General features: G+C 45.1%; 1 protein-coding gene across 1 annotated transcript in view; it reads left to right on the top strand.

Annotated features, from left to right (window-relative positions):
* Positions 1 to 1,063: 1,063 nt before the first annotated feature.
* PARVB (parvin beta) overlaps positions 1,064 to 25,231 on the top strand; it is a 102,891-nt gene continuing 78,723 nt past the window's right edge. Inside the window, exon 1 of the mRNA XM_044994779.1 lies at positions 1,064 to 1,421. Coding sequence (XP_044850714.1) covers positions 1,307 to 1,421 — 115 coding nt within the window. The 5' untranslated portion in view covers positions 1,064 to 1,306. The remainder of the gene's footprint in view (positions 1,422 to 25,231) is intronic.

A 25,231-nucleotide genomic window follows, 5' to 3' on the forward strand; every position in this document is an offset into this window, starting at 1 on the left:
GAGACTCACGCAGCCTGGGAGAGGAGACAGTAACATATATACTGTTTGAGAGGTCTAATGGATGAGGCACTGGACTGGAAGCTGTCATAGCTCCTTTGATTGCCATAGAGCTGTGATAATTGCCACCAGCTGAGATGCTGCCCCTAGGCTGTATTCCCAATTCTGCCACCGACTTTGGGCAAATGCCTTCACACCTCTGTGCCTGTCCCTCCCCCGTCCTGTCTGTTTCTATTGTCAGCTCTTCAGGGCAGGGGCTGGCTCCTCAGTGCGTGTGGGGTGCCTAGATCTCAGAGGCATCCTCTAAGAGCTCATGTCTTTCTTACACACACAATAACAACATACACACGTTAGCAATATGTACCAGCCCCACCTTGGAGCCCTGTTCTTCTCATCCGGCTTAATAGCTAAGGAAACCCGAGCAATGGCAGGACACCTGGATCTTTGATGATACTTTACAGGATTTTTCTTTTGGGCAGGGGAGGGGCTGTTCAGCGCACAGGTGGGATTTTTGTGTGTGTAAGCCTCATACCACAACCCCAAGCCTACAATCCGTGTGTGTGGTGCTGACACAGGTACGGTTTAACCCAGAGGTAGGCAACCTATGGCATGGGTGCCGAAGGCGGCACGCGAGCTGATTTTCAGTGGCACTCACACTGCCCGGGTCCTGGCCACCGGTCCGGGGGGCTCTGCATTTTAATTTAATTTTTAAATGAAGCTTCTTAAACATTTAAAAAACCTTATTTACTTTATATATAACAATAGTTTAGTTATATATTATAGACCTATAGAAAGAAACCGTCTAAAAACATTAAAACGTATTACTGGCACGTGGAACCTTAAATTAGAGTGACTACATGAAGAGTCGGCACAGCACTTCTGAAAGGTTGCCGACCCCTGGTTTAACCACACTCCACACGGGTGTGTTTCAGCCCAGCAGGATTTCACTTCTCCAGGGCTCACCCCACAAGCAGCCGGGCTGCTCCCGGGCAGGGTGGCGGTGGTGGCGCCGCCGGCAGGAGGGAGGGAGCCCGCTGCCTGCTGTGCTGGGCGGGCCGCCCCTGAGGGGGCTTCCCTGGACTTCCACGCCAGGGCAGGGCGCTGTGACAGGCCGGAAAGCGGCCGATCCCTGCAGCTCCCAGCCCCAGCCCGCCCCTTTCCCGGTGTGTGGGGCTCACACACACACACACACACACACACCGCCCGGCCCTCCCCTGCGCTGCTTCCCCCGCCCCGCCGCTCCTGCCCCGTGGCTCTCCCAGCCCGCTACCGCCTCCTGCCCCGCGGCCCATCCCCCGGGACGAGCCCAATGTCCTCTGCTCCCCTCCGCTCGCCCACCCTGCGGCCCCACAGGATGAAGAAGGACGAGTCTTTCCTGGGCAAGCTAGGCGGGACCCTGGCGAGGAAGAAGAAAGCGAAGGAGGGTGAGTCTGCCACGGCCGGAGGGGGGGGGGGGAAGAAAGTGAATCAGAGCAACGTGACTCGCAGCAGCTGCTGCTCCCTCCCCAGCCGCTGGCCAGGGAAAGCGGGGGGGGAAGCTATTGAATAACGCCCCCCCCCGTTATTTCCATGGGCTTGAGGGCGAATGAGTGGGGGGCAGAAAAAGGGGGAGGGGGAGGCTGGAGCGAGAGCCCGCAGGCAGCTGAGCCCCGGCTGGTCTGGTGCCCTGCTGGGGCGAGGGGCGGGTGTGCCAGGGCCTGGCCCGCAGCGGCGGGCTGTGGAGACCGGGCTCAGCAAAGGGAGCCTGGCCCCTGGTAGCAGCGTGGGGCTGGGGGGCGCTCGCTGTTGCGGGGCCGGCGTCCGGGCAGCACAGAGACGTTTGGGGGAGCGGTTCCAGCTCAGCTTGGTTGCGAGGGCACCGCTCACTAAAGACCGGTCCTTGTTTGGCCAGTTCTAACGTCAGAGGCTGCAGAGCAATGCACTGATCTGACATTAGAAACCCCCGAAGCTCCTGCTTGCTGAATGTTGGAAACATCCCATTTACTACTTAGTACAAGCTCTTCCTTTAGTTACTCCTTGTTCACTTCGGCAGGACGAGCCACTTTCACTTTTTTTTTCTGTCTAGTTTTACTTCCCAGCTTCCACGCTCTTGCACATGGGCTCGCAGTTAGGAGTGATAAGCCTGAAACTTTTTTCTGTTGGAAAATGAGCTCATCGTTGGTAAAGGCTGAGAGCCGCTGCTCCAGCAGAACACTGTGGTGTTTGGGTTGCAAACAGTGCAAGAGATCCTTTAAATCCGACCAGTTGTTTTTCAGGGCTGGTCTGCGTTCTGTTTTGCTGCAGGTGTAACTATTTTGGCTAGGGGTGTGACAGAATCCCTTCCCTCACTGTAGTGAGTGTCTGCAGTGAAGTGCTATCACGGCACAACTGCAGTGTTGCAACTATGCCTTAAGTGTAAATGTAGCCCTACTGTGGACACAGTTGTGCTGGAGCCAAGCCATGTCTACGCTATAAAGTTTTGCTGGCATAGCTATATTGGTCACTACTTATATACATCTATACCTATCTCATAGAACTGGAAGGGACCCCAAAAGGTCATTGAGTCCAGCCCCCTGCCTTCACTAGCAGGACCAAGTACTGATTTTGCCCCAGATCCCTTAGTGGCCCCCTTAAGGATTGAACTCATAACCCTGGGTTTAGCAGGCCAATGCTCAAACCACTACTTTTACCCGTATAGTTTATTTCTCTTGGGGTGAGGGAGGCCTGGAATAAGCTATGCCAGCTAAAGCACAGTTTTGCTGGTATAAATTGCATCCACACTAAGGGCTTGGCTACACTTACAAATTTGCAGCGCTGCAGCAGGGTGTGAAAACACACCCTCTGCAGCGCTGCAAATTGCGGCGCTACAAAGCGCCAGTGTAGTCAAAGCCCCAGCGCTGGGAGCCGCGCTCCCAGTGCTGTCCGTTATTCCCCACAGGGAGGTGGAGTACAGACAGCGCTGGGAGAGTTTTCTCCCAGCGCTGGCGCTTTGACTACACTTAGCGCTTCAAAGCGCTGCCGTGGCAGCGCTTTGAAATGCAAGTGTAGCCAAAGCCTAAGGCCTGGTCTATGCTAGGAAATTAAGTTGGTTTAACTACATCAGTCAAAGGTGTGAAAAATCCACATCTCTGAACAATATAACTAGGTCACCTTAATTCCCCTTGTAGACAGTGCTAGGTTGACAGAAGAATTCTTCCCTTGCCCTAGCTACTGCCTCTCCGGGAGGTGATAACAGGAGGACCCCCTCCCATCAGCATAGGTAGTGGCTGTTCTGACGTGCTACAGCTGTGCTGCTATCACATTTTAACTGTGGACAAGCCCTCAGGGTGGTGATACTACTTTAACTGTACCAGTATAGTTAAAATGATGCAACTTTTATGTAAACGAGAAGATACTGCAATTAGATTTTGTAGAATTAGTTTTAATTCTTTATAAACTAAACTTAAATTTTCCTCTAAACTAATTGAAAATGTCCCGTGTAAGGATAACTCACTTTCTTGCCCTTCGATTCTTTGAGTCTGAATGCATGTCTAGTCCTATACAGGAAGTGTCCCTCATCATCATCATCCTTACTCACAAACAACTGATATCTGAGTGTCATTTCCTTATGTTTGAATCTAATTTTGACCTTCTTGCTAATCAGAGACATTCTTGGCTCTGGTGTAGATTAAGATTGGAGGTGAGGGAGAAGGGGATAAATCACTTAATTTGAAACTTCTTTCAGTTAAGTGCTGAAATTGTGTACGTTTTAATTACACTTAATTATTCTATGAACAGCAATTAACTTTAGGGTTTTTTTAAAAAATATAAATGTTTGGCATCCAAACTTGGATCAAAGGAAATGTTGCTAGGCCACACCAAACCGCAACCTGAGAGAAGAAAAGCCATTTCCTTTGATTAGTATACTTTTTTAATCCAGAGTGTCTGAGACTTTGTCCCACTATTCTATTTCTGAGGTACTGAAGAAATATAGTCACAACGTCCCCTGATATAAGTCAGTTTCAAAAGAAGGGGATGGAGGAATTGATTTCTTGGCAGGGACCCCAAACTTTCAAATATACAACTAAGTTTTTGGATTTTGAAGGTGACTCTTTGAGCCTAAATAGGTTGCCAGCATCACTTTTAAACAAACAATTTCCACATTGTAAGATTGTATTTTTTCAGGACATCCGCTGCCGCAGTCACTTTTAGATGAGGCCAAACACGTGTTTTGCTGAGCTTGCCTATTATTTTGCCAACTCCTGTTGTGGCCACAGCTCCCACTGGCTATAGAATTCTTATTTTAATTTTTGTCTTTTGTGTTGAGAGGGAAACTGCTTGAGTTGTATTACTTTTCTTGATGGGAAGGAAATCTAAATTTGTGACTCTTTCCTTTAAATGGGATGAATGGACATGAAAAACAAAAATTTTCCACAGACCTATGTAGTTACCAACAATTTGTTTATTGCATGCTTATGTTCTGGCAGGGCCAGCATTATGACTTTGAGGGCATGGAGGTTATTCCCTGTAAGGGGGAGTGGCTTCCATTCCTTTAGCTTCTTCTGCCTTCTTCCCTACATCAGCCAGTTGTTCCTTTCAACCTGCAAAGGCCCATATACAGTATGTGATAAAGATCCAAAAATGAAAGCCCCCAAAAATGCACATACAGGAAACTTAAAGTAAATGGTGGGTTTCATTTCTTTAATATAAATAGCCTTCTCGAGTCCCGACATCTCTAACCTTAGTTTAATGATTCCAGTATTTCAGACTCCAAGCATTTAAAAATCATGAATTGCATCTAAACAATTCATGAGATTGGCTTAAAAATCATGAGTTTTTTTTTAAGTGTTGGGTCCTTTTTCTTTGCCTCCTGGTTTTTGAGGCTTTTGGGTGCACATTTTCAAGCTTTGCTCTGCAAACATCAGGGCTAGAAACTGCCTTTTTAAAAATAAAAGCTGGGATTCTCCCCAAATGATACACCTCCAGGAACTATGGATTTACACACACAAATTGTGAGACTCAAGATAATGTTGCCAGAATTCACAGACTCATGGAAATATAAGACTCGGAGGGACCTTGAGAGGTCATCTACATTGGCAGTACTTTGTTTCTAGATAGTTCTGGTCTAAATTTTCATTAATAATGTGAGAGGGCATGGAATAGAGGGAACTTTGAGATTAAAATGAGTGTCATCCCTTGAAATGACATGTTTGAGAAGTATGTGGTCAACCCTTTCCTCTGTGGTTGGGAACATGGGAAATTGCTCCCCAATCTCAAAGTTGTTTATTGAAGGAAAAGGCTGGGGGGGGGGGGCAATAGTTGGTGGATGTTTTCCCAAAGCAGGCCAGCAGAGGGCCCAATAGTCTCTCTTTAAGACTACTCACTGCCAAGAGACTGTTGCTTAATGAACTCTTGGCAGCAGCAAAATATATCCCTTATTAATTCCCACTCCCACACTGTCACAGGTCTCAAAATCTGTGTCTGCATATGTAATGCTGACAGACCCCGGTCATCAGCAGGCGGGATCGATCCTGGGACCTCTGGAGCTTACTGCATGAGCTTCAAACCAGCTGGCTGTTAGCTAAGGCTGTAGAGCAAATAAATATATAATCTCTCTCTCTCTCTCATTCATTAGGTGTTCCTGACTTTAAAAATAATGTCACATACCCTTGCTCCCTTTGTGCAACTCCCTACCTCAGTCAGAAACTACTTTTCTCCTTTTCCTTTATCTGTATCAAATCTACACTGTAGGAAGTACTGTACTGATAAACCTCCATGTAACATGGTAGTGCCATGACACGGTTTGGTCTTGGTGTATATTATACAGGAATGTGGTTCAGTCCCATGCTGAAATAGAAACTAGTAACATGATTCAGGAACTTGTTTTGGACCCATCTGTATGTAAAACCAAAACATGGTTTAACAACATCAGGGACGTAACCAAGTTCCCCAATGCAATTGAATTTGCAGTAGATGGGCCTTTAGCTTCACTCAGATCATATAAAAGATGCAGTGCAAGATAAAGCTGTTGTCTTCAGCTTTTAACTTCCCCCAACAGCTGTCAGTCAAATTAGAGTGACATTCCTATGTGGAAATAAAGAAGGAGAGTGTTTCATTGCAATCTTCACTTCTTTCGTTCTTGCAAAGCTTTTTTCCCTAGCCAGAGATTGTGGAAAAGTTTTGAGCAGCAGGTGTCGACTGTTTGTAGCTATATATAATGCCTGTATTGGGGAGTGGATGAGAGAAATACACCAGCCTTAATTGCTAAGTGCTATTTCCAAATGAAAGTGTATAGGGTGAAGGAACTTGTTACAGAAAAAGAGCAATTTATGATTTATCATGTAATCAGGGAAAGGTGGGGAGAGGGTTGCAAGTGCTGCAGAAGCCACAATTAATGTAACTGCATCTAAATAATGTTACGGTTTTGATGGATACCAGCAATGACATACACAGCGGAGGGTAAGGTAAGGTCCTTGAGATCTGGGCTCCAATGTAGCAGGGAGACTGAGCAGCCAGTGGCTTGGTGCACAGTTGACAGTTGCAGGTTTCCCATTGCTGACAGTGCAGGACCAATGAAAAAGAAGATATAGCCTGGATCAATAGTGCTCTGTCAATTAGGTAGAAACAGAAATGGATATTTCTTTGCCACTATGTTCACTTACAGGCGGATCAGCAGGATAAACAGCTGTGTATCCACTGACTAATGCACCCTATAGCCACTTTACTACTCTGGGTAGCTCATTTTGATGCATAGGTCTCCACACAAACTGAAATCCATCTCCCAGTCTAAAGCACCTTATGACTCATCCAGACAAAGACTTTCCCACTATTCTCTCCATTCTCATTGCCAGGGAGGGGAGAAATCCTGGGAAATAAATGAGCCCAACAACAAAGTGAACAATGGGGCGAGAGTTCCTCAGTCTCTTTGAAATCAATGGGACTAGTTGTGTGAGTATGGAATAAAGTGTTCTGAATCAGGTCCACAGGCCTCATGTCACCATCTTTCAGCATGCTAGGTGCTGCCTTACCCTGTGAAGTAGTGCCATTGCAATCAAGAAGATGGCCAGATTGGACCCACTAGAAAACTAACTTCATCTTTTTTTATTTGAATAGATTATGTGGAATATGGTTTGTAAAAGCATGTCTTGTTTTTTTCACAGTATCTGTCATGTAGACTCCGGAAAGTGTATCTGAGTAGATATGCTGCAAAAATTTACTCTGTTTAATTAATTGTTTGTTTTTCCAAATACAGCAAATATTCCAAAATACTAGATTTGTCATAAAGAGGGTTAGGATAAAGGGAGGGGAGGGAAAGTGACATATCTAAGTATCAGTATTTACATATCATCAGTATTTGGTTGGGATTGACTTTTCCATTTTTTGATGGATTAATTTTTTTAGTGATCAAAACTGCACATTGGACCCACCCCCTACCCAGGGAATCTCCAGGCACCAGGAACATATCCAAGAATGAAACTTAAGGGGGGAAGAGCTCAACTTAGCATCCAATCTCAAATTGGTCCTTTGACCCACCTCGTACACCTCTACCTCGATATAACGTGACCCGATATAACACGAATTTGGATATAACGCGGTAAAGCAGTGCTCCGGGGGGGCTGCACACTCTGGTGGAGCAAAGCAAGTTCAATATAATGCGGTTTCATCTGTAACGCGGTAAGATTTTTTGTCTCCCGAGGACAGCATTACATCGAGGTAGAGGTGTACCAGACATTCTTGATACAGGGGCACTCCCAAAACATATGAGCTAGTGTAACACCGGTGGAGTTACATATCCAGCAGTGGTCAGCATTAATGAGGCCCATTACCAATATCCTGTATTGGGAATAGTATATTTAAAAAAGTGTCTTTTGGTGACTAAACTGTAGTCTTGGGGTCCGTAGTTGTTTTTTTAACATCAGTTACAATTGTATTCCATTGGGTCAGAGATAGTTGTGTATCCAAATCTCTATTCCAAGCATCTCTGAAACTATCAATTTTTAGCAGAGGCAAGATGGGTGAGGCAATATTTTCTATTGGCCCAAATTCTGTTGGTGAGAGAGACAAGCTTTGCATACAGTCTTTGGAAGAGTTTTTTGGACCAGGAAATCATAAAAAGATACTGTTGGCTGAGTAAATCCGGGAAGTTTCCTCCAAAATCATAGAATTTCTGGAGTTCCCAATGCATCTGGTCCAAATACATTCATAAGTAAATGCTTTAACTGGAGATATGTCCATGATCTGGAGCAGGGCAAAACAAATTGTTGCCGAAGATCTACAAATGGTTTAGTTATCATTGTCAATTAGCTGTGACACAGTCATTCCGCTGTCCATCCAATCCCTCCACATCAAAGTTCTGTCAATGATTTTCAGGCTAGGATTGCTCCATTGGATTGCCTCTACATGGAAGAATGGATGGAAGCAGAACTTCATAGCCAAGTTTGACCAAGTTTGCCTCACAGCTGTTATTGTGGAAGCTTTGGAGCCATCAAATCTATATTAATTTGATCCTACAATGCCTGAACGGGAGACAGGGTGTACCAAAAAATTACACTCCTTTAACTCCCAGTGCACTGATGTTCTGTGCTGAGCTTAATTCCTGCTGCTGCTCTGCGGTTAGCTAGAGTTTATTTAATTTAGATTAAATTATTTGAAAAGATGCCTATCCAAGGCTTTAGACACCGTAACATCTCATTAATAAAACACTGAAATCCCAGGAGCATTAAAGTAATAATTTCAACAGGAACTCAGCCAGCCACTTACAAAAACTCCTTTTTCTCCTTTTGTCATTGTGTGAGCATACTCTCAGCCCTCTCCGCAAACCCTCTCAAACATATGGCTTTTGCAGCCTACGTTGAAGGGTACCAAATTCAGGCTATTCTGGACCAAAAGTGTGTTTATGGGGCATTCCACAGACCCACAGCCCTCGGAGAGAACACCCTGCCTGCTGTCCTCTCTAACTCCACATTTCTAATCCTACCATCACCTGTGCCACGCAGCCTGGCTGGCCAGAGGTATCCCACTGAGAGATTCTCATCTTAGTGATCTCTTACTTTGCTGGCTTCTCACTGCAACAGGAGAAACTGACTCAGTCATAACATGTTACTGGTCCCCCATCTAAATCCCTCAACACAAATGTAATAGGGTGGTCTGCCCCTTAAAGGGCCAAGGAGGCCAGAGATCAGCCAGCCCTGTGCTGGAAGAGGAGCCTGGCAGGCAGGTGCTGGGAATCCTCCAACCTGCTTGGTAGTGTGAGGTGATTGGGCCTAATGATTACCAGTGAGGGGATGCAGCTGAAAGCTCCTTGCCCTCTCATGAGCTGCAGAAGACTCTCCAGGAAAAGCAGCTGAAGCCTGGGAGGTGATGAGAGTATTGGCTGGGTGGAGGTGCTGACTGCTAAAGATATGTCTAGACTGTAATTAAACATCTGTGGCTGGTCCATGTCAGCTGACTTGGGCTAAGGGGCTGTTCATTTGTGGTGTAGACATTCAGGCTTGGCCTGGAGACTGAGCTCTGGGATAATATTATAATATAGAGATGTATGTATCTCATAGAACTGGAAGGGAACCTGAAGGGTCATTGAATCCAGCCCCTTGCCTTCACTAGCAGGACCAAGGGCTGATTTTGCCCCAGATCCCTAAGTGGCCCCCTCAAGGATTGAGCTCACAATGCTGGGCTTACTAAGCCAATACTCAAACCTCTGAGCTATCCCTCCCCTCTTAGACAGAGCCTCTCCCCTCGCAGAGTCCCAGAGCCTGGGCTCTAGACTGAGCCTGAACGTCCACACGGCAGTTAAACAGCCCCTTAGCCCGAGCCCCGTGAGCCGGAGTCAGCTGACACTGTCCAGCTGCAGGTTTGTAATGGCAGTGTAGACATAGCCTAAACTGCCAGGGCCCCCCACAGTCTGGTTTAAGAATAGGACTGTTGTTTTGTTGTGTCACTCAGCATTTCTTTTGTTGTGTTGAACAATAAATACAGTCCTTAGGTAAGGGCTATGAACTGATGTGTGTGTGGCTGGTTATCTTTCCATGGCTGGTAACTGAGTGTACAAACTGACACTAAATGGTCCACTATCTTTTTAAACTCTTTATTTATTTAGCAATTAACAGATCTTTGCTGTGTAAATATCGGAGACAATACAATCATAATTCCAACAGCGATCTTTTGTTAGAGAAACTATACAGTAATATAACCAGATCTCTCTATTTAACAACATATTATGTTACAGAGTGAGCACCATTTTGCTTCCCATGCCATGAAATGCTCCACTATTTAAAACAAAACAAAAACCCTAACGTTCTTCCCCTGAACCTTGCAGAGCGTAATGCTGATTGAGAGAATGACTTCTGAGGGCAGATCTACACTTAAAGTGCTGCATTGGTGCAGCCACATTAACTGTACTGTTTAAGTGAAGATGCTCCCATGCCAATGGGAGAAGCTCGTTTGTCAACATACCACTGTCTGCCTGGGGAGTCAGGTCAGTATGACTGTGTCGCTCAGGGGTTTGGATTTTTCACATCCCTGGGTGACTTATTTATATCAGTATAGGTCTGTAGTGTAGACCTGGTCTGAGTAACCAGCAGGAAAATCCCTTTCAGCAAGAGTTCATATGCTTCAGATAATTCAGATGCTTAAATTGTGCTTTGGCTGGTGTTTTCTTCCCCAAAGCTTGGGCCTGGACCTCAGCCGATCATTTAAAGGAGTCATTCAACTAGTTCAGCTGGTGAACTTCTTCCATTGCCAAAACATAGCAGGCCAATATTTCACATTGCATCACAATTGGCATTCTTGGTGGCAGTCTTGTCTGCTCTGGGGATTTGCTGTGGCTACAGCCATTGCTGATCTGCAGATTTCAAGCAGGGGTAACTTATAGTGGTGTTGACTGTCTATGCCAGAGGTTTGCACTGGTGCAGCTATGCTGTAGACAGGTCCAAAGTAGGGCCAAGCCAAGCCGATAGCTCAGCCCTGGAAATGTTAAGCATCAGAGTTGAGGCTTGGAATCCTGCACTGCTGCTGCCTTGGCTGTAGCTTTTAGTCCAATGTGTGTCTTCTTCATTTTATGACCAGGGTACAGAGTGCCAAATAACTGCAAATGGCTGGGCACTGTTGTGGTATTTCTTGCCCAACCGGAAACCTCTTGAGTTAACCTGTTTCTTGCAAATCCTGGAGGTCGTGCTTGAGACAGGGTTCCACTAAGCACTGCATATGGTATCTTGGCGTGGTGTTCTGTGTGTTTAGACCAGACGTGGGCAAACTGCGGCCCGCGGGACCATCCTGCCCGGCCCCTGAGCTCCCGGCTGGGGGAGCCTAGTCCCCGGCCCATCCCCCGCTGTCCCCTGGCCCCCATGGCCATGCTGCTGCGCGGGCCGCGCTCTGGCCCGACACTCCCACTGGGCAGCGTGGGGAGCACAGCTGGCTCATGCCGGGTGTTGTGGCTGCGAGCTCCTGCTGCTGGTAAGGGAGCAGGGAGTCCTGGAGGGCAGTCAGGAAGGAGGGGGCGGTTGGATGGGGCGGTCAGGGGATGGGGAACAGGGAGGGTTGGGAATGGGAGTCCCGGGAGGCCTGTCAGGGGGTGGGGATGTGTATAGAGCTCGGGAGGGCAGTCGGGACAGGGAGCAGGTGGGGGTTGGATAAGGGAGTGGTATCCCGGGGGGCAGTTAGGGGCAGAGGGTCCCAAAAGGGGGTGGTCAGGGGACGAGGAGCAGAGGGCGGTTGGATAGGGGGTCGGAGTCCGGGGGTGGGCTGTCACGGGGCAGGGGTGTGGATAGGGGTTGGGGCAGTCAGGGAGCAGGGGCGGCGTCCCGGGGGGCGGCTAGGGGCAGGGGGTCCCAGGAGGGGGCGGTCAGGGGACAAGGAGTGGGAGGGGTTGGATGGGTTGAGGGTTCTGAGGGGGGCAGTCGGGGGCGGGAAGTGGGAGGGGGCGGGGGCCAGGCTGTTTGGGGAGGCACAGCCTTCCCTACCTGGCCCTCCATACAGTTGCCCAACCCCGATGTGTCCCTCAGGCCAAAAAGTTTGCTCCCTCCTGGTTTAGACGGTTACCAGAGACCAGTGTTAGATCTTGCTGTTTAACATCACTCACTACGTGAAGGGATCATATTGTGTGTAATTTGGAAGCTTGTGTTTAAATGTAAGGGGGGGGGAAATAAGTAGGGCCCTGATCCTTGTTCATGCAAGTAGCCCTATTGAAGTTAAGAGGACTGCTTGGATAAGGAGGTGCTACTTTTACAAGTAAGAGCTGCAGGATTGAGCCCTTCCCTAGCTACAACAGTGATTCTGAGCCTCTTCCTCAATGATGCTCTGCCTTTCTGTGAACTGTGTCCTCTCTTCTGTCTTGTTGATGACTGTGGGAGTCTCTCCCATCCGTGTTCCATAGAGCCACGTTCCATAGCAGGAAACAACTAATACTGTAGCTCTTCTTGTAGCCTCCTTATCTTGTTAACAAGGCACTCTGTGTCCCTTTTGTTTCCTGCCTGGCCGGATGTTTGCTCCTCTCCTCCTGTTTCTAAGTTCTTCCCCCCTTGGCGACCATTGTGTGCCATGTGGAAATAATGAGTAAAAACTCTTGCCGCAAGGCTCTGCAGTGACATTTCTGACAAATGATCGCAAACCTCAGGGCCAGTTTGGAGGATCATATTTCACAGCTGCAATACAATTGAAATGCCATAGCCATGAAATGCAACTTTAAGTGGAAGAACAGACCAGATAATTCTTACATCATTTCAACCAACTAGTATTCCTAAATAAAGAGCAAATTAATAATAAAGTGGAAAACATTCTAGGTATTAAATGCCATATTTCACCAATGTTGTGTATTAGATAACCCATCATTTGTGCAAGATACTTCCAGTTCCAATAGCTACTTAAGAAAAGCATTGGCGGTGCAATGAGTCTTAATGGATAGAGCACTCGACTAGGAACCTTGAAACCTGAGTTCTGTCCCCGGCTCTGGCACCGACCTGCCTTGTGACAGCACTTCCCATCTCTGTGCTTTGTTTTCCTCCTGTGTAAAGCAGGGAGAATGATACTTAGTTCATTTCTTGTAAACTCATCTCATGAGATCTGTGGATGAAAAGCACTGTAAGAGCCAAGTGTCATTTATTATTCATGTATGCCCAGCGAGGTATTCTGAGGTAATGGAAGAGTGGCACACAGCTTTCAGTGTCAGAGTTGGAAACGCTGATTTCTAGGTGATCTGCATATGAAAGGGTGATATATTAACAACGAGAGAGAGCGAGAGAGAGAGACAGCACAGACTCTTTGGTCTGCACTTGGTTAGCTTTTATGATCTATTTATGCAGCATCACTGCTGCTCCTGTCTATGTAAAGTTAAATAAGTAGATCAATGGTGGAATGAAAGCTGGTTAAGCAGAACTGATTGTTTTTAGAAGCGGAATTTACATGTTTTATGTTGTTAAAATGATACATGTACCTATATGGAGGCAGGTGACATTCCTATCTTGCTGGACACACACTGGATTGAGTCCAATTTATTTCCCTTCTTAGTGTTTCCGTAAATAACAACAAACATGAATTTGCTTCTGAGCTTGGCTGTTCATAGGATTCTCCCCTGCAGGGCCCCTCTGCCCTTGCCACCAGTTCCCTCTGCATTGGGCCAGGTCTGTACTTAAAAGTTTTGCTGGCATAGCAGTGTCAGTTAGTTAGGAGTGTATTTTTTTTGTTGCTGCTTTTTTTAAATGATGTAGTTATGCTGGCAATGTTTAGGTTGCCAACTTTTTAATCGAACAAACCCTAACATCCTTACCCGAGGTCCTGCCCCTGCCCAGTAGCTCTATCCCCTGCTCATTCCATTACCCCACTCACTTGCTCATTTTCACCAGGCTGGGCCAGGTGGGTCAGGTGCGGAGGGGGTGAGGGCTCCAGCTGGGGGTGTGGGCTCTGGGGTGGGGCCAGAAATGAGGGGTTCAGGATGTAGGAGGGGGTTCCAGGCTGGGACAGGGGGTTGGGGTGAAGGAGGGGGTGAGGGCTTCAGCTGGGGGTGTGGGATCTGGTGTGGGGCTGGGGATGAGGGCTTTGGCATGCAGGAGGGGGCTCCGGGCTGGGGCAGGGTATTGGGGTGAGGGCTCCGGCTGGGGGTGCAGACTCTGGGATGGGGCTGGGGATGAGGGGCTTGAGGTACAAGGGGGCTCTGGGCTGGGGCCGAAGGGTTCGGAATGTGGGAGGGGGTTCCAAGCTGGGGCAGGGGGTTGGGGCGCAGGAGGGGGTTCGGGTGGGGTGTGGGAGGGGCTTCGGGGTGTGGGCTCTAGGAGGGAGTTTGGGTGTGGGAGGCAGCTCAGGGTTGGGGCAAGGGGTTGGGGCATAGGAGGCAGTGTGGGCTCTGGGCAGTGCTTACCTCGGGTGGCTCCCAAGTCCACAGAAGGAGCAGCTCCTAGGCAGAGGTGCGGCCAGGCGGCTCTGTGCACTGCCATTGCTTGGAGACACCACCCTCGCAGCTCCCATTGGCTGCGGTTCCTGGCCAATGGGAGCTGTGGAGCCAGTGCTCGGGATGGGGGGCAGTGCGTGGAGCCCCCCTGACCGTGACTCTGCCTAGGAGCTGAGGGACACATTGCCGCTTCCGGGAAGCCTCGCGGAGCCCGGTAGGGAGCCTGCCAGCCCTGTGCCAACCAGACTTTTAATGGCCTGGTCAGTGATGCTGACTGGAGCTGCTAGGATCCCTTTTTGACTGGGTGTTCCGATTGAAAACCGGACACCTGGCAACCCTAGCAATGCTGTAGATGCAGTTATACCGGGAAAATAATTTTTTTGCCAGTATAGTTTATTTCATTCAGGGAACTTGTCTAAGCTATACTAGCAAAAGCTTTTAAGTGTGGATAATACCTCTGAGAGAAATGGTGGATTTTTTTATATGCGATCTTGGGTTGTAGCTAAAAACTTTCACCTGATCTGGCAGCAGCAAGAGTCAGCAGAATAGCTCTGCATCTTTATTAGACAGGTTGAAAAACAAAAAACCTTTTAAAAAAAATTGAAATACTGAAGTTTTCATTTCAAAGTGTTTTGAAATAGGTTTTTTTTTTAAAGTTTTCACTAAAATTTTTGGATTTTTAAAATTAAAAAAAAATTAGCAAAATAGTTATCAAAATACTTAACTTATAGAAAATCAGTTTTCACAACTGTTTTTAAAAATATTGTTGGAGGGGAAAAGGCATTTTATAGATTGCTCAGTTCCTTTGTGGTGGTTTAGGCTGGACTATATCTGCAATGAATGAAATCATACCTACTTCAGTACTTTTTATGGATTGTAATATTTCAGGGCTCTTTATTAATGTAAAATTTATTCAAGTTATTCACAGCTCAGTACTGTGGGAGTACAGAGGGCTTATTCAATACAGTTCTGAGTTTTATATACACAAGGAGTATTGTAGAATTAAATCTCTTTGGCATATTTTAACAGTAGCCGCCTAGGCCAAACATTGGCATATGATTGATGTTTATCCTGCCATCTTTTCACTCTCTGCAGCAAACCGAAATTGCCTCCATCATTCTTCACCCAAGAGAATGTTTTGTCTGTGGTCCAAAATGTTCTGCTTTTAAGTTTTGATCCAAAGCCCACTGAAGTCAATGGGAGACTTTCAACTTACTTCACTGGACTTTGGATCATGCCTTTATTTCACAAGAATATGGGCTCAGCTGGTGAACTCCTTCTAGGGTAACCAGACGTCCTGATAAAATTGGGACCGTCCCGATATGTAGGCGTTTGTCCTGCCAGCAGCACTCAGCTTTTTTTTTTTTTTCTCCGCCGGCGACCCCCCTCCCCCTTCCCCATGTGACCTGATATTTTCTTCCTCTCATCTGGTCACCCTAACTCCCTCCATTGCCAAAATCTATCAGGACAGTTTCTAGGTAAGGGTTCAAGAGCCAGGTGATCTGGGACAAGAGCTAGGTGAGGCAGACTCTGCTTGCTGTAGGGTTCAGTGTTTTAGCAGCTTCAGGCTTGCTGCTCAGCCTACGTGATAACTTTATCCATGGTGCAGAGAGGTTTCCTGCTACAGAAAGTACCAGGTATGCATATGGTCAATACTGTGGACACAGAGGTCCAGAGTTTCAAACTTGAGGGCGTGGGGAGTGAGTAAAAGTATCTGACTGAGATTTTCAAAGTTGCCTAGGGGGATTTGGATATCCAATTCCCATTTATTGTAAAGGTGATTAGGTTTCCAAATCCCGTGCGTGTGGATGAAAATCTCAGTCTGTGTTTCTGAATTTGGAAGTGTGGGTGTATTATGTGAGGGTACATGGGACATAGAGAACCCTTGATGACTACTTGTTAGGGACATCAGAAAAGCTAAGAACACAGTAAACAGACACTGGCATAAACCATAAGAAGGACCCACTGCTTTCATATAGCAGTGTCTCTTTGGGACTTTTGACCATCATTACAGCTAGTAGAGCCTGTAACTGGAGCTGCTTTATGCTTCCCCTGTTAACCTCACAGTTGTGCACCACCATTTCATATTTTCAACCTTATTGTGTTTCTGTTTGTGGTTTATCTTCCTCAGCACATCAGCAAGCTAAGAGGCATCCCTCAAACCCATTACAGTTTTTTTTTTTTTTTAAGAAGACTTAGTGACAGCAGGAAGTAGGGAAGACACAAGCTGGTTACCCGCAGGCTTTCCCTTGCACTGACCTCAAGTCATCAAAGAAGTCATGACTTCAGCAGATTTTGTTCTCTGACATCTCGGGCTAACTGGATGCAGTTATTTATAATTTACTGCAGAAGCCAGTGACTTAAAAGTCAGCTTGCTGTATCTAAAAGAGAAAAAACTGACCTGCTAGTCAATGCAAATCTGTGCCTGTTGTGACCTGATTGACACAACAGGCTATGTCTAGTCAGCTATCATTGTGTCGATTCTATGGATGCCTTACTCTCTAATGGAGCTCTTATGTTTTCTTTACCACCTGACACTTTTCTCCTCCCCCAGTATATTCTCTATCCAGTTTTTATTATCGCATGAGGCCTCCATGACTCTGAGTAATGTGGTGATTTGTGACAACTTGTGGCAGTAATACTCCACACCATCACATGGTTTTCCAGCAGAGGATGGTGACTGTTGGGAGGGATGCGTTGTTACTTTAGGTGGGTTTTGTCTTTGAAATATGTGAAATACACTAGTTGTTACTGCTGGAGGTTACTGATTCCCACAGGGGCTGTATTAGGTCAGTTGATGCAATAGATGGAGTTACATGCTATGATTTGCAAAATATAGAGTTTATGATGTTTTCCTGGCCACATGTGTAGTAGATTGGAATACCTCTTGCTTTATGTGCTATTTTTGTTACCTTCTTTAGTCTCCACCTCTGAGATGGATAATCCCTGTGAATGTGCATGCACATGTGTGTACACACAACTAACCTCTACTGGATGGAATGTGTCCAGCCTGCCCACATATGTATTTCTTGACTTGGGGCTTGTATACATGAGGAGTTACTGTGAATCTACATTACACCAGCTTGCTGTGTAGTAACTCATGGTGTGAATACTGCTACAGCAAAAGTCTGAGTGTGTGGCTTAACGTACTGCACTTTGAAGTAGTATGCTAAGTCGTACGCTAGGACTTTCACTGTGCGGTAACAATGTCTGCATAACAAGTTGGTGCACTACACATTCACACAGTGGCTTACTGTGCAATAAGTCACCATGTAGACAACACTGGGACTCCACATCTTAATCACGAAGAAACCTGTGTTTCTGCAGCCAGAAATCATGGATTCTGTGCTGCATGTAGATTAATTGAAAAACATGGTGTGCAACATGATTCCAGTTCACTCTTGCCTTAAGGATTTGGTTAGCAGAATATTTATTTTTTATTTATTTATGTATTGGAGAGTCAGTTGGAAGGAGAGGGGAGAAGGCAGTGTAGCCTAGGTGATATGGCCCTGGACAGGGTTTTATTTCTGGCCCTGCTGTTGGCTGGCAGGGTGACCTTGAGCAAGTCTGTTATCTCTCAGTGACTGTTTCTCAGAATTGAAAAAGAGGATAATGATACTTGCCTCTTGTGTAAAACACTTGGAGATCTCTATAAGGGCTCGTTATTATTATTATTATAAAAACACTTTTCAACACCTAATAAAATGTATTTTCAAGCGATCATAAAACAGGCTTTAATGACTTCCAGTTCCTCATTTAGTATTTCTTATTTAAAATGATTGAACTGTAATACAAATATACACTGAAAAGAAACGATGTATTTTTCAGTGTAGCTGCCATATGTTGGCAGTGAAAACTTTTAATTAGTTGAGAGAGAGAGAGAGAGAGAGAGAGAGAGAGAGAGAGAGAGAGAGAGAGAGGTGTATACCAGTTCTTTGGGGAGGGGAAATAAACTCCTGGTGTCCTGAAACGTGGGAGTTGGATGAGACGGAGAGCTATTACAGTTTCTTTATAGAGCATGTGGTCTGTTTCTCACTATCTTTAAATAAAAACAATGTGTGATCCTCAAAACACATCTTCCCACTTAGCCTGCTTGGCAAGTGTTTGAAGACGTATTATTAAATAGATGCAAAGATTGCTGTCTTTTTCAGTTTAAAATAGAATAGCACTTGCATACTGTAGTCTTCGTCTGGTATAGTGGTATGGATATAATACATAGCTCTGGCACACACAGAGGACTGAATCTTTTCTTCAGGGGCGGTGGAGTTTTGGAAGGGTTCCCAGGCATCTGATTGTGGACTTTCCCTTAATGTGCCTCTCCTAATTCACTCTCCTCTGGTCTTCATTCACCTGCGATCTAGTTGGGATCACCATTTGCCTCCCTTCCTGTTCATGCTCCAGAGCTCTGCTACAGTGACACTACCTCACTAGGATGTTGGGTAGGAAAGGAGTGGCTGGCACTATATCTTTAGTCTATGCTGAGTCCAACCCCTTAGGGATCTGTGCCACTGTTGACTCACTGGTAAGGCTGTTCACACCCCATCATGGAGCCCTGTCATACTGAAGGAAGCCATTTAACTTCACTGTAATCAGAATTGGAATTTACATACCCACTGAAGTGCCTGGAAACAATATGGGACTTCCTAGGACATAGTGAAAGGAATTTCATTGCACTAAGGGATTTTGCTTGAGAGGCAGCGTGGTACAGTGCAGAGTTTTCTCAAGAAAGTGAAAATACAGATAACAAGAATCTGTCCTCGTGGGGAAATTTCACTTTTGCAATGGACAGGACTGCACAAGCTACACAGACTGTTGTTCCAAGAATGCTGGGTATTTTGGCATGTCACTGTGTGGGTAGTAACATGACTCTGTAAATTGACATTGGGATGAAGGAGTTCTCACTGGAGAACAGAACCCAAGTAATCAGGCTTCTGCCCTCTGAATGGCCTGAGCAGGATGTGGAGAAGGAAAGATTCCCATGCTAACCTATAGCAGCCCCTATGTGATGATTCTTGGCTGCTGGATCTATGCAAGGGCTGTTCTTATACTGGGTGAACTTTCTGGGGCAGGGGTTGCCTTTGTGTGGGATTTTTGTGCGGTGCCTAGAGCAATGGGGCCGCGATTCCTGTTTGGGATGCTTGCACATTACTACATTAGAAACAGGAAATAATAGCAAAGCCGCTTCTCTTTCCTGGCTTTGAGGCCACTGCCTTAGTGAGAAGGAAGGCGTCTATCTCGCTAGGCAGCTGTTCTGCCCACTTCTCCCCACCAGCCTGAGTCAGGGTCAGTCTGTATAGCTTTAAAAAAAATTTTGATTGGCCAACGGTTGGATTTGAAGGGCTCACTTCCTCTTCAAGGTGCCCAAGCCCACTGAACATCTGCCCGGCAAGACTGTGCTGCTGCTACTAATGCCTGAATCTGTAATTTTCACTCCATGCATCTGAAGAAGTGGAATTTTTACCCACGAAAGCTTATGCCCAAATAAATCTGTTAGTCTTTAAGGTGCCACCGGACACCTTGTTGTTCTTACTCTGTGTTTGTCTAGCAGCCAGCATAATGGGGCCCTGATCTTGGTGGGACCCCTAGGGGCTCTTGCAATACAAATAATAATTTCCTGAATATGGCAGAACTGGAAACCATTAATAAAACTCCTTAAAAGGTCAGATTCTACCATAGTTGCTCATGTGGAGTAATATCCTATCCTGCAAGTAGCTCTGCTGAAATCACTGAATGTATTCACAGAGTGAAGGCACTATCCAGCATGGCTACGAGTGGTAGACTCTGGCTGCTGCTGTTTCGCTGCTTTGGGACAGGAAGAGGTGGTAAACACTTTGAAAGCTTTAGTTGAGTTTTTGGGTGTGGTTTCCAACCTTGTGAAATAGTCTGCCCATCCCTAGGCTGGACCTTATTTACATTGTACTGGGTTCAGACCCAGTTTTTACTATAAAACCCTAAAATTAGTTGAGTTAAATATCTGAATTGTAAGGTTTGTTTGTTTGTTTGTTTTAGCAAAAACCCAAAGCAAGACTACCTTTCCTTTTTAGTTGATGTTTGTGCATCTAGAGCTGTTAGTAACAGTTCAGAGACAACATATATTTGTGGTTTGCAGCATCTGTTATCTTCAGTGTACTTTTCCTGCAGAGTCACTTTTCTGCACCAAAAAGAGTTGCTTTCCTGGAATTGCAAGTCATAGCTGTAGATGCAAATTCATATATAGCACACGGCTTCTTTCTTGACTTCCATATCGCAGGCTGAACTGGAGAGTGCCATTTTCTTGCTACTACCGGTGTTTATCTGCTGTCATTGCCTTCATCAGTGAGTCCTGTTGCCTTTGATTTCTCTTGACATATTCAGAAAAAAACATTTGACGTGTGCAAATGTTTACACATATGTATGCTTATTATAAAATTCTGCAAAACACTTTATATCAATTAGAACAAATAGGAGAAGAAAAGCAATAAGCTGAAGCATGTACAACTACTCCTGATGATCTGTATCCAACTGAGAAGGCTGGGGAAATGTTTATTCTCGAGTCTGTTTCTGCAAATACTACTCATTGTAATGTTTACTACCTTGTGGAATCACACTAACTTCAGTGGGAAGTGCTAATGGTAACAAGTGGTAGTGTTTGCAGCATTGAGCCCTTATTTGGGGCCAGATTGGGGGTGGTGCTGTGTGACGAGAGAGTAAAATGAATAGATTGTGTTAGAACTCTTCAGTTACATTCCTGGCTCTGCTGGTTAACTGGCTGATTTGTCCTTTGCTAGTCACTGTGACCAAAATTTAGAAACTTGGGTGCTCATGTCAGTGGCCTGATTTTAGAGGTGCTCAGCACTCATTGCTCAATGGGAATTGGGGGTGTCAGCACATCTGAAAATGAGCCCCTTATTTAGGTGCCTAACTTGGGTTCCAAACTTTGCCCTCAGAGACTCAGTGTCTATTATCTTTTTAAAAACAGAGATGATAATACAGTAATAAAAATGTCTGTGCAGATTAATTCATTCTGATAAATCTCTTTGAACTTTTATTTGGAGTAGAAGTCAAAGTAGTATGGTGGATTACATAGTAATACGCAATACTTTATATAGAATTTGCTGTACTAAATTTAAAATAACCTCTTTATTAACTATATAGCAAGGTAGGGGAAGGAGGGAAGAACAAGCATCTCCAAAGGGAGTATTGATGTTGCCCAAGGCCAGTGCAGGGATACTAAAGGATGACAGATTTATTTCAGTAAGTCTCCCCACATAGCTTTCCTCTGCACATTAGACTTTCTCTTTCCTTAATGTTTTAACAGGCAACTTTCAGACTCTGCCTCCCTCTCTCAAATGCAAGGTTCCTGTTATTCATACAGGAGGCAGTGGGAAACAACGAAGACCAACCACCACATCCATTCCACCACCAACGCACCCTTGTTTAATAAGTGGAAAATCTCTTCTGCTTTTTAAGGCAGAACTTTAACTGAGCAAGGGTGGAGGGAATAAATGTCCTAACCTCTAAATAGAAATTTATTTTAGTAATTGCTGTCAGTGTTCTTTCAGGGTGAAATTCACCCCTGTGCTGGGAGCCAGCACAAATTCTAGGCATCATTTCAGCCCACCCTCTGCCTGCCTGCCTGCAAACTCATGGACTGAAGCAATCCATTTGCAGGCTCAGGAAGTTGATACTTCATTGGCTCCATTCACTTCACGTCTTGAAGGACAGAAGCTTTATTATTTGTATTGTGCTAGTGCCTAGGAGTTCCACTCATGGACCCTCACCCCATTGTGCTAGGTGCTGTACAGACACATTTTTCTCCTTTAAAAATGTTCAAATTCTAGAAATGGATGGCTTTCATTTGCTTGGGAGAGTTTCCCATTTACTAGGTAGCAGTGAATAAGCTAGCGGAGAAGATGGCTAGTTATCAGTCGTCCTTAAATAATCACCTCTTCTCTAGGGGCATGCATTCAAAACTGGGGAAGAGGTGGAGATAAGCAGGAAACATAGGAGGAAGGTTCCTACATCGAGAACAATTAATACGGGATGTTAGTAGGACATTCCTGACCCATGTTCCCTTGTCAAGCTTGTTTTGAATAACTTTCTGTTCCAAAGTGCAGAAGAACAAAAAAGATCAACTGCCATGCAGGCGATTTAATTGTGACAGTAACAAAGCATCCCAGGCAAACTTCCATGATGTACGGGGAGAGTTAAATATATTATAAATGAAGGAGCTGGGATTGTTGACCTGTGACGACTTTATCTAAATGAGGGGAACTCTTGTTTCTTTCTCTTCTTGAGTTAGGGACGAACCATTCACTGCTAGGGACTTATGTATGCTTTTCTTTTGCAATGTAGGTAAGAGGCTATTTCTTTTCTATAGTTGAAATGACGACTGACACACACAAAACAAAACAAAAAATAGTGATCAACGGACCAGTAGAGCCTGTTACAGAATTTGAGCCCCTCTATTTTCTTTAATTTTTATCCACATGCTGATCCTCATTAAGCCCCATAGCTACATAAGGACCAGATCAGTGTTCATTTCAGCAATATCTTCCCAGTTGTCCTGGTCCCATTCTGCTTAGTTCAGGTAACAAGTTTAATATCTTTTTGGTGTATTTAAAAGGATTCATAACTGCTGAATCCTTAAAAGCAGATTCTGTCAGGGAAAAGAGCTGGACACATGCTTTTATTTGAGGGTATGGAGATATTTGTTTATGGGCTAAAAATAGAAATCAATTTTGAGACTTCATTCATCTGTCCTAAGTTCCTGTTTCTTTGACTCAGTGTGTCAGTGGGCATTTCAGCTATAGAAAAGAAATGCTGCTTAACTATATTGCAAAGGAAAAGCATCCGAAGGCCCCAAACAGTGTATGGTTCTTCCATCATGACTGGGCTCTCGAGTGGTCCCAGAGCTCGTTCTCCAGCCCAAACCCAAATGTCTACGATGCAGTTTTATAGCCCCACAATCTGAGTCAGCTGACATGGGCCAGCCACAGATGTTTTATTGTAATGTAGATGTACCCTTTGGGGCTCTGTCACATCACAATCGTACTGAATTTACATCCTGAATACAGCTAGACTGAATTATTTTTTTTCTATGGCAGTTTTCAACAATAATAGAAAAAAAAGATTTTTCTTAAAATTTTCCATGGAAATTTTCCGAGTTTTTGCTGAAAACTCAAAAACCAGAAGATTTTGTCAGAGTCAAAATATTTTGGTGAAAAATTGAAATATTCCATGGAAAACAGACACTCTTTTTGGTGGAAAATTTTGTTTTGTCAAACATAATTTTCCACTGAAAGACTGTTTTGATGGAAATTTTCAGCTGAGAGTTAGTGATCGCCCTTTGTAACAAGAACATTAATGGTGGTGAGTTAAAGGTGGCCTGCACTGTATCCTAAAACACTAACACAGTGTTAATGATGCTGACGTTATTGAGGACACAGATAAGCAAGTATTTCGTGTTGAAATCAAATTGTTCCTACCTTCATGGGTAGTGGAATTTGCCTAATTGGAACTCCTTTTTTTTGTTTGTTTTGTTTTACTGGGTTCAAGCTGAGTTTAAAGTTCACTTTCATGCCTCTTGAGAAATGCTTGAAAATCTCATTGGCGCTTTCACTTTCTTGCTACTGATCACTTTCATTCTGGGCAGTTGTGTGCATTCTTTTGCACTGAAGCAGCCAGCTATTTGGAACTGAAGTGCCTTTAACAGCACAACTTACTATTGTGGGTGTAAACTGTACAGCATGGCATGTGGATATACAGTCCAGCCAGTATATTAGTTTAAGTTGATAAGGCCAGGTCAGTCAGCACAACTATATAGTGTTGGCTGTCAATGATCACCAGGGCCTGTTATGGCATCTGAGGGTTGTTAGGGCCTATGGATGTCCTAGCCATGGCCCCTTCACTGAGATTGAGAGCAGTGTGGCTTATGGCCCTATGCCACTGTGGGAATCCCTTAAGCCAGAGAATGCTCTGTTGCCTGGATGATTTAGGGCAGCTTCCATGGTGTCTGACAAACCCACTGGCCACTTGACGATTCTTTGTTATTTACTATTTCAGTAGTGCCACTGTACGTGCAGGCCCGAGGCAATGATAGAAGTGAGGTCCCTGCTGTGAAGAGATTAAAATGTAAGGGCTAAATTCTGCCACTCTTGCTTGCACTCTGATTTCAGTGGAACTACTGGAGAGGTAAGGCACAAGTTCGTGTCAGTTGCGGAAGGGAGGATTGGGCTCTTTAGAGACAATGTGCAAGTAAAGGGGATTCTGTAAACCACTGCACTGTTTGATTTACAAGGATGATGTCCTGGGTTTTGAATGACCGCCTCTGCATTTTCCTTGGAAATCTCACAGGACGCATTTCCTGGGAGGCTAATGTGGGTGTCTCCTATTTCCCTTTTCAAATCCCAGCCTGTGCTGTTTAATTTTCCTTATCTCATGACTCTTGGTGCCTGAGAAGAGGCACCATGCATGCCAAAGGAAGGAGGGGAGAGTCTTGCTGCTGTCTGAATGCCCATGACAGCAGCATGAGAGTGTAGTCCATTCCAGGGCACTGATCTTTAAAGCCATAGTAAGTTCAGACTAGAACAGGTATAGGTCTCGGTGAGTCCTAAAACACTTAACTGGGGTTGAGGACTTCTCACTGCTGCTTTTCTGCTACCTTTGATTTCCTTTTTTTTTGCTGTGTTGTACTGAGCACCTAACTTGTTATATTACAGGGTATTGGGCTAGAACAGTGGTTCCCAAACTTTAACAGCCTGTGTACCCCTTTCACTAAAATGTCAAGTCTCGCAAACCCCCTCTTAAAAATGAATATTTCCAGGGATCTTCTCATTTACCTGAGTATAAATTATAAAAGCAGTGAACTTGGAAATATAACATTTGTTTTTATAATATGCTTATTACACACGATTTATT

Source organism: Mauremys mutica, chromosome 1, assembly GCF_020497125.1.
Source record: "Mauremys mutica isolate MM-2020 ecotype Southern chromosome 1, ASM2049712v1, whole genome shotgun sequence".
NCBI lineage: Eukaryota > Metazoa > Chordata > Testudines > Geoemydidae > Mauremys > Mauremys mutica.